Source organism: Dermochelys coriacea, chromosome 23 (assembly GCF_009764565.3).
Source record: "Dermochelys coriacea isolate rDerCor1 chromosome 23, rDerCor1.pri.v4, whole genome shotgun sequence".
NCBI lineage: Eukaryota > Metazoa > Chordata > Testudines > Dermochelyidae > Dermochelys > Dermochelys coriacea.
Window position 1 is genome coordinate 14,878,555 of NC_050090.1, and position 14,264 is coordinate 14,892,818.

A 14,264-nucleotide genomic window follows, 5' to 3' on the forward strand; every position below is an offset into this window, starting at 1 on the left:
ACCTCAGCACAATTACCTCTCCACAAGTTAGTTTGATGAGCTGGTTTTCATAAACCCATGTTGATTAGCATTAATGACATCACCCACCTCTCATTTGTTATTGAGTCACATATCAGCATCACTGTTATCTTGCCCGAATCAATGTCTGGCTTCAATTACCTGGGTCAGCCTATTTATCCTTTTTAAATATTAGCACAACACTGGCTTTCATCCTGTCTTCTGGCACTTCTCCAGCGTGCTGAGACATTGGAAAAAAGCAACATGAATGGTCCAGCAAGCTCCTCGGCTGGCTCTTTTAAAACTCTTGGATGGATGTTATCTGGACTTGCCAATTTAAAAGTATCTCACTTCAGTAGCTGCTGTCCACCAGCCTCTTGAGATACTAGTGGAATGGAAAGTGTTATAATGAATTTTGACTACTTTTTTTTTTTTACTCAAATACAGATCAGAAATATTGAACAATTCTGTCTTTTCTGCATTATTATTGCTATTTTAGCATGTTCATCTAGGAGTGGACCAATAACTTAAATTAACTCTTTCAGTGTCCTTAATTATGTGGCCATGGATGTCTCCTGGTATCCTTTTCCTTCCCTTATCAATTTTCTACAATTCCTAACTGCTGATTATTATTAGCAACTACCCCTTGCTTCCATTTGTTACATTATTTCATAGGTCCTTTTGCTTCCCCTTTCAATTAGGCTGTTTTATTTTTTAAAACCCATCCAGCCTTTCTTGCTCCTGGCTTTTTGAACAGCCCGTTAAACGTTTTTGAACAATCCTCCATTTCGGTTTGAAACTTTCCTCCCAGCTGCTTTGCCTCAGAATTGTTTCTGGCTTTGTGAAATCAGCTCCTTCACAGCCCCAGCTGGGACGCGGCTGGACTCTGCTTGCACATTATAAATGTGATCACATCACCCTCACTTGTGCTACCGACGCAGCTTAGTTGGTGATCCTGTTCCGCTTTATGCGGCTACCCTAGGGCCCGCCCGGGGGGGATGCAACGCTTCCAGTTAGCAAATTGTCAGCTCTAGTTTTAGGAAGTCCAGGGGCAGTTGGTTTGGGCAGCAGGGGACCAGGGTTCTAGATCTATCCCCTGAGTTCTAGAGCCTGCTGGGTTCCAGATCAACGCCCTGTGTTTATCCGCTCCCGTGCTTCAGACCCACTCCTCCGGGTCTAGATCTGCACGGGTGGGTTCTAGATGGATGCCTGTGTCCATGGGCTGCCGCATGGTCTAGATCCACACCCGTTCTGGAGCCCCAGGCCTGTTCCCTGGTGAGCTGCAGCTACCTCTCCCTGCGCCCCCTGGGGGCAGGGGCTTGTAGGTTCCCAGAGCCCCCACCTCACCTTTTCCAACTGTCTTTCCAGGTTATCAGCAACAGAATTAAGATGGTACATTTCCCACCCCCCTTAACTCTGCCCCCTCCCCCACCCCAGGCAGCCATCCCCTTAACTCTGCCCAACAGACCTGGAACCTCCATCATTAAATCACCAGACACGTATTTGTATGGTGGGGGGAGGGGCTCCTGGCTGCAGGATGGAGGTGGTGGGGTGGGGAAGGGGCACTAGGGAGACACAAGCTTAGTGGGGGGGAACAACAGGCTGCAGACACAGGTGCGGCTCTGGCTGGGGGTTTATTGCACGGAGGCAGAGCTTCCCCCACATTAAAGCATCATGTTGGATCCAGCAGAGAGGACTCGGGGCCTGGCTGCGGGGGGGGCCATCGTGCTGCCCCCCCCCACTAGAGGGTGCTATTTCTCCAGGGGGGCGTAGTTCAGCAGCTTCTCAATCAGATCCACGTGGGACAGCAGCATCCGGCGGCAGCAATATCGCTTCAGCCCCAGGGCGTCCAGAGCGTCCCTGCGGGGGGAGAGAGACAGGGCTCAGAATGGGGGGACTGCGGGTCGGGAGTGGGGCGCATGGGCCAGGCGGGGGGGGCTGCGGGTCACGAGTGACGGGCACGGGCCAGGCCGGTTGGGGGTGGGGGGCTGCGGGTCGGGAGTGGGGCGCACCGGCCAGGCCGGTTGGGGGTGGGGGGCTGCGGGTCAGGAGTGGGGTGCACTGGCCGGGCTACAGCGGGGAGGGGGGCTCCGGGTCGGGAGTGGGGCGCACCGGCCGGGCTACGGGGGGGGAGGGGGGCTGCGGGTCGGGAGTGGGGCGCACCGGCCGGGCTACGGGGGGGAGGGGGGCTGCGGGTCGGGAGTGGGGCGCACCCCACTTACCCCTCTGTGTACTCTGCCTGCAGCAGCCCCAGATACGCCTCCCACTTGTTGCCCACCACCTTCCCGCAGGTGAAGCACCGGACCGGGATGATCATCCTGTGGGGGGCGGGGGGAGAAGAGAGACACTGAGCTGGGAATAGCGGAGGGGGGGTAGCGACCCCCGGCCCCAGAGACCCCCCCAAGCCCCCCTCCCTTTGCACCCAACAGCCCCTGCCCCCCAACAGCCGCGAGGGGCCCGGGTCGGACACTCACCCTGCCCCTCCCCCAGCAGCCACGAGGGGCCCGGGGGGGGGGGGTCGGACACTCACCCTGCCCCTCCCCCAGCAGCCACGAGGGGCCCGGGGGGGGGGGGGTCGGACACTCACCCTGCCCCTCCCCCAGCAGCCACGAGGGGCCCGGGGGGGGGGGGTCGGACACTCACCCTGCCCCTCCCCCAGCAGCCACGAGGGGCCCGGGGGGGGGGGGTCGGACACTCACCCTGCCCCTCCCCCAGCAGCCACGAGGGGCCCGGGGGGGTCGGACACTCACCCTGCCCCCCCCCCAGCAGCCACGAGGGGCCCGGGGGGGGGGGTCGGACACTCACCCTGCCCCTCCCCCAGCAGCCACGAGGGGCCCGGGGGGGGGGTCGGACACTCACCCTGCCCCTCCCCCAGCAGCCACGAGGGGCCCCGGGGGGGGGGTCGGACACTCACCCTGCCCCTCCCCCAGCAGCCACGAGGGGCCCGGGGGGGGGGTCGGACACTCACCCTGCGCAGCCCCCAGCAGCCACGAGGGGCCCGGGGGGGGGTCGGACACTCACCCTGCCCCTCCCCCAGCAGCCACGAGGGGCCCGGGGGGGGTCGGACACTCACCCTGCCCCTCCCCCAGCAGCCACGAGGGGCCCGGGGGGGGTCGGACACTCACCCTGCCCCTCCCCCAGCAGCCACGAGGGGCCCGGGGGGGGGGGGTCGGACACTCACCCTGCCCCTCCCCCAGCAGCCACGAGGGGCCCGGGGGGGGGGTCGGACACTCACCCTGCCCCTCCCCCCAGCAGCCACGAGGGGCCCGGGGGGGGGTCGGACACTCACCCTGCCCCTCCCCCAGCAGCCACGAGGGGCCCGGGGGGGGTCGGACACTCACCCTGCGCAGCCCCCAGCAGCCACGAGGGGCCCGGGGGGGGGGGGTCGGACACTCACCCTGCCCCTCCCCCAGCAGCCACGAGGGGCCCGGGGGGGGTCGGACACTCACCCTGCCCCCCCCCAGCAGCCACGAGGGGCCCGGGGGGGGTCGGACACTCACCCTGCCCCTCCCCAGCAGCCACGAGGGGCCCGGGGGGGGTCGGACACTCACCCTGCCCCTCCCCCAGCAGCCACGAGGGGCCCGGGGGGGGGGTCGGACACTCACCCTGCCCCTCCCCCAGCAGCCACGAGGGGCCCGGGGGGGGTCGGACACTCACCCTGCCCCTCCCCCAGCAGCCACGAGGGGCCCGGGGGGGGGGGTCGGACACTCACCCTGCCCCTCCCCCAGCAGCCACGAGGGGCCCGGGGGGGGGTCGGACACTCACCCTGCCCCTCCCCCAGCAGCCACGAGGGGCCCGGGGGGGGGGGTCGGACACTCACCCTGCCCCTCCCCCAGCAGCCACGAGGGGCCCGGGGGGGGGTCGGACACTCACCCTGCCCCTCCCCCAGCAGCCACGAGGGGCCCGGGGGGGGGGTCGGACACTCACCCTGCCCCTCCCCCAGCAGCCACGAGGGGCCCGGGGGGGGTCGGACACTTCACCCTGCCCCTCCCCCAGCAGCACGAGGGGCCCGGGGGGGTTCGGACACTCACCCTGCCCCTCCCCGACAAGCAGCCACGAGGGGCCCGGGGGGGGGGTCGGACACTCCACCCTGCCCCTCCCCCAGCAGCCACGAAGGGGCCCGGGGGGGTTTTCTGGCCACTCACCTCTGCCCCTCCCCCAGCAGCCACGAGGGGCCCGGGGGGGGTCGGACACTCACCCTGCCCCTCCCCCAGCAGCCACGAGGGGCCCGGGGGGGGTCGGACACTCACCCTGCGCAGCCCCCGGCGCTCACCCGCCTCCCGCTGCGGCCACTTGTTTATGTCGGGTCGGCGCCGGCCGCTAGGGGGCAGCGGGGGCCGGCGGGGGGTGTGGCCAGCGGTGGGGGGAGGGGCATATTCAGCCCCCCTGCGCGCGGGGTTATGGGGCGGCGGCGGGGCAGGTGGGGAGCAGGCGGAAAGGGTCTGAAACCGGAAAACAGCCCCCCCCCTGGAACCGAACAGCCCCGGAGCCCCCCCATTCAGCCTGTCACCCCCAATTCTCCCCCGGCGCCCTGTAAGCTTTTCCCCTCCCCCATAGACCCCCAAACCCCTCCCCCTCCAGCCCCTTCCACAGCCCCCCCAGCCCCTCCCCCATAGACCCCCAAACCCCTCCCCCTCCAGCCCCTTCCACCGGCCCCCACAGACCACCAGCCCCCACCCCATACACCCTGAGCCCCAGATCCCGCCCCCAGAGATCCCCAGCTCCTCCCCCATACACCCCAGCCCCTCCCCCTCCAGCCCCTTCCCCAGCCCCCACCGACCCCCAGCCCCCACCCCCATACACCCCGAGCCCCAGATCCCGCCCCCAGAGATCCCCAGCTCCTCCCCCATACACCCCAGCCCCTCCCCCTCCAGCCCCTTCCCCAGCCCCCACCGACCCCCAGCCCCCACCCCCATACACCCCGAGCCCCAGATCCCGCCCCCAGAGATCCCCAGCCCCTCTCCCATACACCCCAGCCCCTTCCCCAGCCCCCGCCCCCAGAGACCCCCAGCCCCAGATCCTGCCCCCATACACCCCAGCCCCTCCACCTCCAGCCCCTTCCCCAGCCCCCGTCCCCAAAGACCCCCAGCCCCCTCCCCATACACCCCCAGCCCCAGATCCCGCCCCCAGAGACCCCAACTCCCTCCCTCTCCAGCCCCTTCCCCAGACCCCTCCCACATACACCCCCAGCCCCAGATCCCGCCCCCATACACCCCCAGCCCCTCCCTCTCCAGCCCCTTCCCCAGACCCCGCCCCTCCTACTCCCTCCCTTCCCATTTCCTCCCCCCGCTGAGCCTGGAATTTCCCCCCATCCATCCCCCCCCCGTGGCCGAGCGAGCAGCACCCGCAGTTTAGTGGGCTCCAGCAGCGCCCCCCAACCCCGCCGCCGCCCAGGGCCTAGGTGAGGGGCGGCGCGACGCGCAGGGACCCGCTGAGAACGTTTGGGGGGGGGACAGCGGATGCGATGGGGGGGCTGCTAGGACGGAACTTTCCAGCCGCCAAACTCCGTGGAACTCGGGGGGCCGGGTGGGGAGCCACAACATCTCCACTTGCTCCTCCCGGGGAGGGGGGATATTCTGGGCAAACCTCCCCCCGCAGCCTCCCTGGGCCCAGTGGATCTGGGGACGGACGAGGGGACCCAGAACCCCCACGTGCTCCAGCCCCCCGGGACTGACAAGTCCCCCCGCCACCCCTGGGACGGGGCAGGGAATGGGGGGGGGCGAGGGAACCAGGATGGGTCACTGCCCCCCCCCCCCCGGTCAGGGACCAGTTGCGAGGCGAAGGGGAACCGAGCAAAGTGGGGTGGGGAGAGCCCAGGGCTGGGCTAGCAGGGGGCTGCAGGTCGGGAATGAGGGGCACCGGCAGGGTGGGGAGCAGCCCCCCCGAGGTGCTGCCCCCCAACACCCGGCTCTGCTTTCCCCCCTTCCCCAGGTTCCTGCACTATGGGCCCGACCCAGCGCTGCCTCTTCTGTCTCAAGCTGGAGCTTTTCATCTTCAACCTGATCTTCTGGGTAAGTCTCTGCTGCGAGCGTCCCAGCAGCAGTGCCGAGGGGGCAGAGCTGGGAGGTCGTTGAGTGTGGAGCTGTGGCTGGATGCCCCTGACCCCATTCCCCGCAGCAGGGCGGCTGTGGGGCGTGGGGCACTGGGCATGGGACTATGGCTGGGTCCCCTGCCCCTGTCCCCCCCAGCTGGGTGGCTGTGGGGCGCAGGGCGTGGGGCTGTGGGGCACTGGGTGTGGGGCTGTGGCTGGGTGCCCCTGACCCCCCCAGCTGTGGTGCACCGGGCGTGGGACTGTGATTGGGTACCTCTGCCCCTACTCCCCCCCAGTTGGGGGGCTGTGGGGCGCTGGGCTGTGGCTGGGTACCCCTGACTCCCCCTCAGCTGGGGGGCTGCAGGGGGCTGGATTGGGAGGGGCTGTGGAGCACTGGGCGGGGGGGCGCTGGGCTGTGGCTGGGTACCCCTGACCCCCCAGCTGGGGGGCTGTGGGGCGCTGGGCAGGGGGGCACTGGGGTGTGGGGTTGGGGGGCACTGGGCTGTGGCTGGATCCCCTGACCCCACCCCACCCCAGCTGGGGGGCTGCGGGGCGCTGGGCGTGGGGCTCTGGCTCGCTCTCTCGCAGGGCCGGTTCTCCACACTGTCGCTTTCGCTCCCATCCCTGGGGGTCGCCGGGCTGGTGATGGCCGCGGGGGCTGTCGTGATGGCCCTGGGCTTCCTCGGCTGTCTGGGGGCCGCCACCGAGCAACGCTGCCTCCTGCGGACGGTAGGGCCAGGGGCTGGGCTGGGGGGCTGGGTCGGGGGGGCAGGGTGCTCCACCTGTGGGGTAGGCTGGGAGGCGGATATCAAGAGGGAGGTGTGGGTTACGAGTGGGGGGTCGGGTGGGGGAGGCGGGCGGCATGTGGTGGGGTGGTTTGGGGGGGTACGTGGGGAGGCTGGGGGGGCTGTCTGCAGGGGAGGGGAGAGGGATTACGGGTAGGGGGCAGTACAGGCTGGGGAACATGTGGTGGGGGTGGCTTGGGGGATACGGGGGGAGGAGGGTGCCTTGGGGGGTATGAGGGGGAACAAGGGGAGGGGGGATATGGTCAGGGGGGAGCCTGGGACACCCCCCCATTGCTGAGTGGGGAGGAGGGTCCCCCCAGCTGTCCTGGGCGGGCTCTGATCCATCTCCCACTCCCCCAGTTCTTCGTGGTTCTCCTCACCATCATCCTGCTGGAGCTGAGCGGGGGCCTGGCCTTCTACGCCTGCCGGGGGCAGGTAAGGGGGCACCCCCCGTCTCCCCTTCCCCTACTTCATGGACCCCCCCGGCCCCTCCCTCTGTTTACTGCCCCCCTGGCCCACCCACTCTGGGTCTCAGTTTGACAGATACGCTCAGGATGACCTGAAGTTGGGGCTGCGGCGATATGGGGCCCCGGGGGAGCCGGCGCTGACCCAGGCCTGGGACACGGTGCAGACCGAGGTGAGCCCCCCTGGCACCCTGCAGTCCCCCCCTGCTAGTTCCCCCCCTTGTCTGACGCTCCTCTCCCCCGCAGTTCCGGTGCTGCGGGGTGCAGAATTACACCGACTGGTTCGAGGTGCGCAACGGGACGGGGGTGCCCGAGTCCTGCTGCCTGGAGCACGGCACCCCCTGCTCCGGCATCGGTGCCGCCTGGTGGAAGGAGGTGAGTGCCCCTCCCTGCCCTTAACAGCCCCCCCAGAACACCCCAGACACCCTCCACCCCATCTTCTGTGGCTTGGCGGGGCTAGGGCACAGTGGGAGAGGTGGCTGGTCACTGGGGCCGGGTAACACCCGGAGGGAGGGTGCAGCCAGTCGCTATGGCCAGGTAACGCCCAGGGGGAGGGGTGGCTGGTCACTGGGGCCATATAATGCCCAGGGGAGGGGCAGCTGGTCACTATGGCTGGTTAAGGCCCTGGGGGGAGGGGTTGGCCGGTCAGTATTGCCAGGTAGCAGCTTAGGGGGAGGGAGCACCTGGTCGGTACAGCCGGGTAACGTCTGGGCAGGAGGGGGTGGCTGGTCACTATTGCTGGGTAATGTCTGGCATGGTGAAGGGGCGGATGGTCAATCCAGCTGGTAATGCCCCAGGGGGGTAAGGGGGCAGCTGGTCACTGTGGCCAGGTAGTGCCCACAGGGGACGTCCAGTCAGTCCATCTGGGTAACACCTGGAGGAAGGGGGCAGTTGGTCATTATGGCTGAGTAATGCCTGGGACAGGGAGGGGGTGGCCATCGGTCCAGCTGGGTAAAGCCAGAGGAGGGGTCAGTCGGTCAGTAGGGGTGAGTAAGGCTCAAGGAGCCAGCCCTATGGCCCACGAAGGAGGGGGGTGTCGTTACGCCCAGGTAAAGCCCGAGGAGGGTGCGGTCAGTAGGGATGGATAAGGCCCAAGGAGGGTGCGGTCGCTATGCCCGGGTAAGGCCCGAGGAGGGTGTGGTCCCTACGGTTGGGTGAGGAGGAGGCAGTCAGTATGGGTGGATAAGACCTGAGGAGGGTGTGGTCGGTATGGCCAGATAAGGACGCGGTCCCTACGCCCGGGTGAGGCCCGAGGAGGGCGCGGTCGCCATTGCTCTCCGGCTCTCACGTACCAGCCAGCACGGATTTATGACGACCACACAGCGCCGGGCCGCCCTGATCTCTGCCCTCACGGGGGGGGGCCCCGCCGGAGACGCGCCCGATCTCGCTGTCAGGGAGGCATTTGCCGCCGTCCCAGGGGCCTGGCTCGTAGCAAACTGGGGCCGGACCCTTCAGAAATAGCGACGGCCCCGGGGCCCGGTCGAGCGTTTTATGAAAAACGTGATGATGGGAAGGCGAATGTGGCTCTGAAATGGGCAGCGGGGCCCACGGCGCCCGGCCCTGCCCGCAGGACGGGAAGATCTGAGGTGACACCGGCTCCCACGCTGAACAGGGCCTGGCCGCAGTGGCTCAGGTGGGCCCAGGCTGTGTTACTGGGGGTGGGATGGGGGGGGTCAGGCCGAGGGGAGCAACATGACAGGGGTGGGGTGATCTGTGCAGGGAGCAGAGCCTTCCGCAAGATCCCGGCCTGGGAGGTCTATAAGGCTGGGTCAGGCAGGGGCCTGGCTCAGTGACCCCCCGTCTCTGTGATTCTCCCATTCTCCAGCCCTGCTACGAGAAGGTGAAGTCCTGGGTGGGGGAGAACGTCTGGGCCATGGGCATTTTCGCTGCCTGCATTACTGTCGTCCAGGTGAGGGGGGCTGCAGGGGTCTCCTCTGGGGCGAGGCGTGTGGTGGGGCCCCCAGTGATATCCACAAAGCTCTATTAGAATTGGAAAAGGGACCGAAGGCGCATTGGGGGCTGGCCTAGCTTGGGGGTGAGGGGAGGTGAAAAGGCCATGGCAGGGGGGCCGTGCACTGGGGCAGGGGGAAGTGGGGGGCATTATTCACCCATCACCTGACCCACGAACCAGGGGTCACCCGCTGCTGTTAACAGGCAGCAGCTTTAAGACACACTTAAGGCAGTTCTGCTTCACTCAACGCCCCGTTAACTGGCGGAACTCCCTGCCAGGGGATGTTGTGACACCCGCAGGACGTGTGGCTCAGAGAAGAATGAGATCGGTTTCTGGAGGCTAGGGCCAGTGCCGGCTGCTAACCAGGATGGGCAGGGACGCAGGCCCCCCCGATAAATTGCCCAGGTCCATTCGGTGCCCTGCAGTGCCTTGCCCGTGGGCTAAGCCCCCTCACCTCACCCTCCTCTTTTTCCTCTAGGTCCTGGGCCTTGTCTCCTCCATGCTGATGTATTGCCAAGTGCTGAAGGTGGAGAAATACTACCACTGATGAGGGGGGCCTGGAGTCTGCCCCCCCAGTCCCTTTTACACCTGTTCCCCCTACCAGCCTGGCCTCCCATCACCAACAGAGCAAGGGGTGAACCCCAGCCCTCCCCCCCACCCGCTTAAAGAGCCTGGGGGGAGTCACATCCTACAGCAGGGGCTTGAAGTCCACGCTGGACTGAGACCATTCTCCCCAGCCCACTAATATCCCCCTGCAGCTGAGATGCAGTGGTGGGGGCACAGAGAGCCCTCTGCCACCCCCTGGCCTGTTTGGTTCCCCCATGGAGGACAGCCCCCCGCACTCCCCATTTCTGCTATCCTGCCCTACGCCCAAAACAATAAATGGTTCTGTGTCTGACATCTGGCTCCAGCTATGCCTGGGGGAGGTGGGGAGGGGGGTAGAGAGGGGCTAGGAGCTCACACACCCTGGGAAGCAGGGACCCCCCCAAAATCAGAGGCACCAACAGCTGAAGCTGGTAAAAGTTGGCATCTTTTTATTGGCCAACAAGGGGATGGAGGGGCGGGGCTCCCCGCGCCCTGACCCACCAATCATCTTGGACAAAAATAAAGGGGCAGGGCCAGGGCCCCTGAACATCTGGTACAAAAGAAGTTGGGGGTGGGGGGTCCGTGCCAGGGACCCTCTGGGGTCAGGTACTGAGGCTGGGCTCTGAAAGCCAGCTCCTGCCTGTCCTCTCAAAGGAGGCAGCAGTTCTCCCCACCCCCCAAAAATTAGAGTGTCAGTTCCGGGGGGTGGGGGAGAGAAGTCTCTCCTGGAGGCTGACAGCAGAGCCCCCCCCCATAGGGGGGTTTGGGGAAACTGCCCCCCCTTTCTGGGGGAACAGCTCATGTGCAAACAGAGGGCCTTACAAAAATCTATTAAGACACTTTGGGGGGGCAGTGTCCCCTGTAGTGTGTGGAGGGGGCACTGGGGGGTGCTTCCCTCTCAGTAGCTGTAGTGTTGGGGGGACCAGAGGGGCTCCCCACCACATCTGCTGCTGTGGGAGGGGATGGAGTGTGTGGGGGGGACAGGACACAGGGCCCCTGAAACCCCCGCCCCATCATCTCCCTGCAACCCTCATGATCCTGTAGTGCAAGCTGTCAGCTAATATCCCCCTGCAGCTTAGATGCGGTGGCAGGTAGTTCCACTGGCTCATGGTGTCCCAGAGAGTCCTCTGTCACCGCAGGCCTGTTTGGGGCAGGAGGGGATTCCCCCTTGCCCTGCCACTGGGGGGGTGTAGTGTCCAAGGGAGGGGGCACTGTCGGGGGGGCCCCAGGCTGTCAGGGCTCCTCCCCCAGCGGGGGGGGAGGTGTCAATACTTCCGCTGCAGTTTCTGGAGGTCCCCAGTGTTGAGGCGGGGGCGGGGCAGGTCCCCAAACATCTCGGTGCCGTCGGAGCCACGCAGGGCCAGCGCCCGCATGCTGGCCGCGATCTTCTCCAGGTCGGGGGACGAGTGCTGGGGGGCGGAGAGGGGGAGGAGTTAGCGCAAGGGGCACCAGCCGGGGACCCTAACACTCCCCGCCCCACATCTCCCCCTGCGGCCGGATTCTCCCTCACAACCACCACGACCTCTACTCTCTGAGACAGACCCCCCACCACCTCTGCTAAGACTCCAACCAGGGCCAGGGCGAGGGACCCCCCCCATCCCCCCGCCGGGCCCCGCACCTTGGCGTTCTCCTCGTCAGACGAGCGCTGCTCGGGCCCCGCCTGCCGGAAGGCCCAGACGGGCACGGAGACGGGCAGTGACTTGGCATACTGGTGGTTGGGGGGGGCGGGTGGGGGCTGGGTGGGCGCCTCCTCGCTCAGGCTGCCATCTGGGGAGGGAAGAGAGTAAGAGGGGGACCTCAGCTGCCCCCACCCTTCCTCCACCGTCTCTGGCAAGCTCCCTCCCCTCAGCCACACGGGGTGAGATGGCGGTGGGGTTTTAGTCACCTTGTGATGCTGCACATGAGTTTTACCGGCTTGTGCGTGCCTCAGTTTCCCTGTCTGCAGCACCAATGCTAGGTGATGGGAATTGTGTGTGTGACCTTCACCGAGGCCCTCGGGGGCAGGCGAGGCAGCTCTGAAGTCTGCACATAGGGAATGGCCGGTAACCTGAGCCCCAGCAGGGGGGTGCGACCAAGTGACTCTGTGCCCCAGAAGCGAGACAAAGACCAGCAAGAGCAAGGGGCGGATTGCAGGGGGACTGGGGACTGTAGGGGGGAGTCCAGGGCGTCTGGCCCAGGCCTCCCCAAGATGGACTTGGCTGAAAGTCCTTGATTTCTGTGCTAACAAGTTCTGTTCTACGCTGTGTTCCTGTCAGCTAATAAATCTCTGTCCCTGGGTGGCTGATGGTCATGGCTGGCTGCGGAGTTGGGGGGCAGGGCCCCCTGGCTCCTCCAGGACCCCCGCTGGGCGCACTCGCTGCGTGAAGCGCATGGTGTGGACGGGGATGCTGAATGCTCCGGGGTCAGCCCCAGGAAGGTGGAAGCTGGGGCAGCGTCTTGTCCTGGGGACAGTAGCTCCAAGAGAGGAGGGTCCCCCAGAGTCCAGGCTGCCTTCATACGGACATCGCCTTGGTGACTCCATGACACCCCCGACACCTCCCCCCCAAAACCTACCGTCAGTGCTCTCCGGGTCCGAATCGAAGAAGGGCTCATAATCCTGGCTTGGGGAGTCCTCGTCCATCACAAAGAGACCTGGGGAGCCGCAGAAGGGCCCCGTGAGGAGATGCAGCCACCTCTGGGGTGGGGCACTGGGTATCCGGGGACCCCGCACCTGGTGCAGGGAAGTGAGATGGGGCGCAGGGGCTGGGTGTACAAGTCCCCTTGCCTGGTGCCAAGATGCAGCCCCTCTGGGGTGGGGCATGGCTAGACGGGGAGGCCTTGCCCGGCGCTGGTAGACTGTGACCCCGTGCCCGGCACCATGACGTGGCTCCTCTGGGGTGGGGTGTGGGCCTGGGTCCCCTTGCCTGGCATTGAGATGCGTCCCTTCTGGGGTGGGGCACACAGATCCTTCTGCCTCGTGCTGAGATGCGGCCCCTCTGGGGTGGGGTGCAGGTAGACAGACCACCCCCCCCCCGTTGGGGGCACGGACTCACCCGTGGTGTCGCTGGGGGGCTGCTGCTTTCCCGGTGACTCCATCTCCCTGGGCGCCGGCATGTTTTTCTCCTCTTCCTCCTGCCCCCCGACGGCCTCGGCTGGGGCTCCCTGGGCGCCCGCTGTCCAGTGGGGGCTGGCGGGTGGGTCCTGGGGGGGGCAGCTGCGGGAGTAGGGGCTGGGGGGCGGCCGGGGGGCAGGTGGGGGCCGGGCGGCGTAGGTAAAAGCCGTGGTCTTGTGGACCACGGCGATGTCCTCCAGGTAGCGGCGGGTGGCGTCGCCCAGGGCCCCGCAGCCGTGCTGGGTGTAGGCGAAGCCGCCCGGCTGCGGGGCCCGGTAAGCCGTGATCAGAACCACCTCGTTCCCCGTCCGGCGCCGGTACCGCTCCGCCTCCGCGATCAGCCCCGCCCAGCTCTCCCGGTGGTTGTCAGCCATGCCCGTCATCCCGGCCTGCGGGAGACAGGGGTGAGCGCCCGGACGCCTGGGTTCTCGCCTGCCTCGGTGGGGGGGGGGGGGGGCTAGGAGTCCGGACGCCTGGGTTCTCTCCCAGCTTGGGTGGGCATGGTCTGGGGGGCAGAGCCCGGACGCTTGGGTTCCCTCCTGGCTCAGGGAGGGGGAGCTGGGAGTCCGGACGCCTGGGCTCTTTCCCACCTCAGGGAGGGGAGTGGGGGCTAGTGGTTAGAGCAAGATCGGAGACAGGGAATGAACCCAGGCGTCCGGGATCCCAGTCATGGGTGGGGAGTATGGGGGGGCGGAGCTCGGACGCCTGGGTTCTCTCCCTGCCAGGGGTGGGGAGTATGGGGGGGCGGAGCTCGGACGCCTGGGTTCTCTCCATGCCAGGGGTGGGGAGTATGGGGGGGGCGGAGCTCGGACGCCTGGGTTCTCTCCCTGCCAGGGGTGGGGGGTATGGGGGGGCGGAGCTCGGACGCCTGGGTTCTCTCCCTGCCAGGGGTGGGGAGTATGGGGGGGGCGGAGCTCGGACGCCTGGGTTCTCTCCCTGCCAGGGGTGGGGAGTATGGGGGGGGCGGAGCTCGGACGCCTGGGTTCTCTCCCTGCCAGGGGTGGGGAGTATGGGGGGGGCGGAGCTCGGACGCCTGGGTTCTCTCCCTGCCAGGGGTGGGGAGTATGGGGAGGGGGGAGCCCGGACGTCTGGGTTCCCGAGGGCCCCGTTACCTGCCCCCGCCGCCTCCTGCCTCCCTCTGTCCGTCCCAGCCCCCAGGGTCACTGCGCGGCCCACGACAGCGTCACCCTCTGACCCCTGACCTATAACCTCGGGAGCAGTTCCGCCCCGCCCCCCACACCGCGCCCCGCACAAATATGGCGGCGGCTTTGTTTCCCCGGATAAACATGGCGGCCACTACCAAGCCTCGACTCATCCCCTCCTCCCCCAAGGCAAACATAGCCACGGTCCTTTGCCCCGC

At 66.9% G+C, this 14,264-nt stretch overlaps 2 protein-coding genes across 11 annotated transcripts; one reads left to right on the forward strand and one right to left on the reverse strand.

Annotated features, from left to right (window-relative positions):
* Positions 1 to 1,612: 1,612 nt before the first annotated feature.
* Positions 1,613 to 14,150, reverse strand: LOC119847414 (DNA-directed RNA polymerases I, II, and III subunit RPABC5). Of its 7 annotated transcripts, XM_043501122.1 has the most exons (6): positions 14,017 to 14,150; positions 12,846 to 13,293; positions 12,367 to 12,444; positions 11,432 to 11,580; positions 2,220 to 2,315; positions 1,613 to 1,857 (listed from the first exon to the last, which is right to left on the reverse strand). In XM_043501122.1, the coding sequence occupies exons 2-6, from the start codon at positions 13,285 to 13,287 to the stop codon at positions 1,783 to 1,785; spliced, it is 840 nt and encodes a 279-aa protein (XP_043357057.1). In that variant the 5' UTR covers positions 13,288 to 13,293; positions 14,017 to 14,150; the 3' UTR covers positions 1,613 to 1,782. The 7 variants fall into 7 exon arrangements, with proteins under 7 accessions (XP_043357057.1, XP_043357058.1, XP_038238123.1 ...); XM_038382200.2 differs by lacking the exons at positions 1,613 to 1,857; positions 2,220 to 2,315 and adding an exon at positions 10,237 to 11,222; XM_043501123.1 differs by lacking the exons at positions 12,846 to 13,293; positions 14,017 to 14,150 and having other exon boundaries at positions 12,367 to 12,450.
* Positions 5,205 to 10,125, forward strand: LOC119847413 (tetraspanin-4-like). 4 transcript variants are annotated; one of them, XM_038382199.2, is made up of 8 exons: positions 5,205 to 5,398; positions 5,929 to 6,008; positions 6,566 to 6,757; positions 7,174 to 7,248; positions 7,349 to 7,450; positions 7,524 to 7,652; positions 9,103 to 9,186; positions 9,707 to 10,125. In XM_038382199.2, exons 2-8 carry the CDS (start codon positions 5,940 to 5,942, stop codon positions 9,773 to 9,775), a joined length of 720 nt encoding a protein of 239 aa, XP_038238127.1. In that variant the 5' UTR covers positions 5,205 to 5,398; positions 5,929 to 5,939; the 3' UTR covers positions 9,776 to 10,125. The 4 variants fall into 4 exon arrangements, with proteins under 4 accessions (XP_038238127.1, XP_038238126.1, XP_043357053.1 ...); XM_043501117.1 differs by having other exon boundaries at positions 5,256 to 5,393; positions 5,923 to 6,008; XM_038382198.2 differs by having other exon boundaries at positions 5,255 to 5,398; positions 7,349 to 7,652.
* Positions 14,151 to 14,264: the final 114 nt, after the last annotated feature.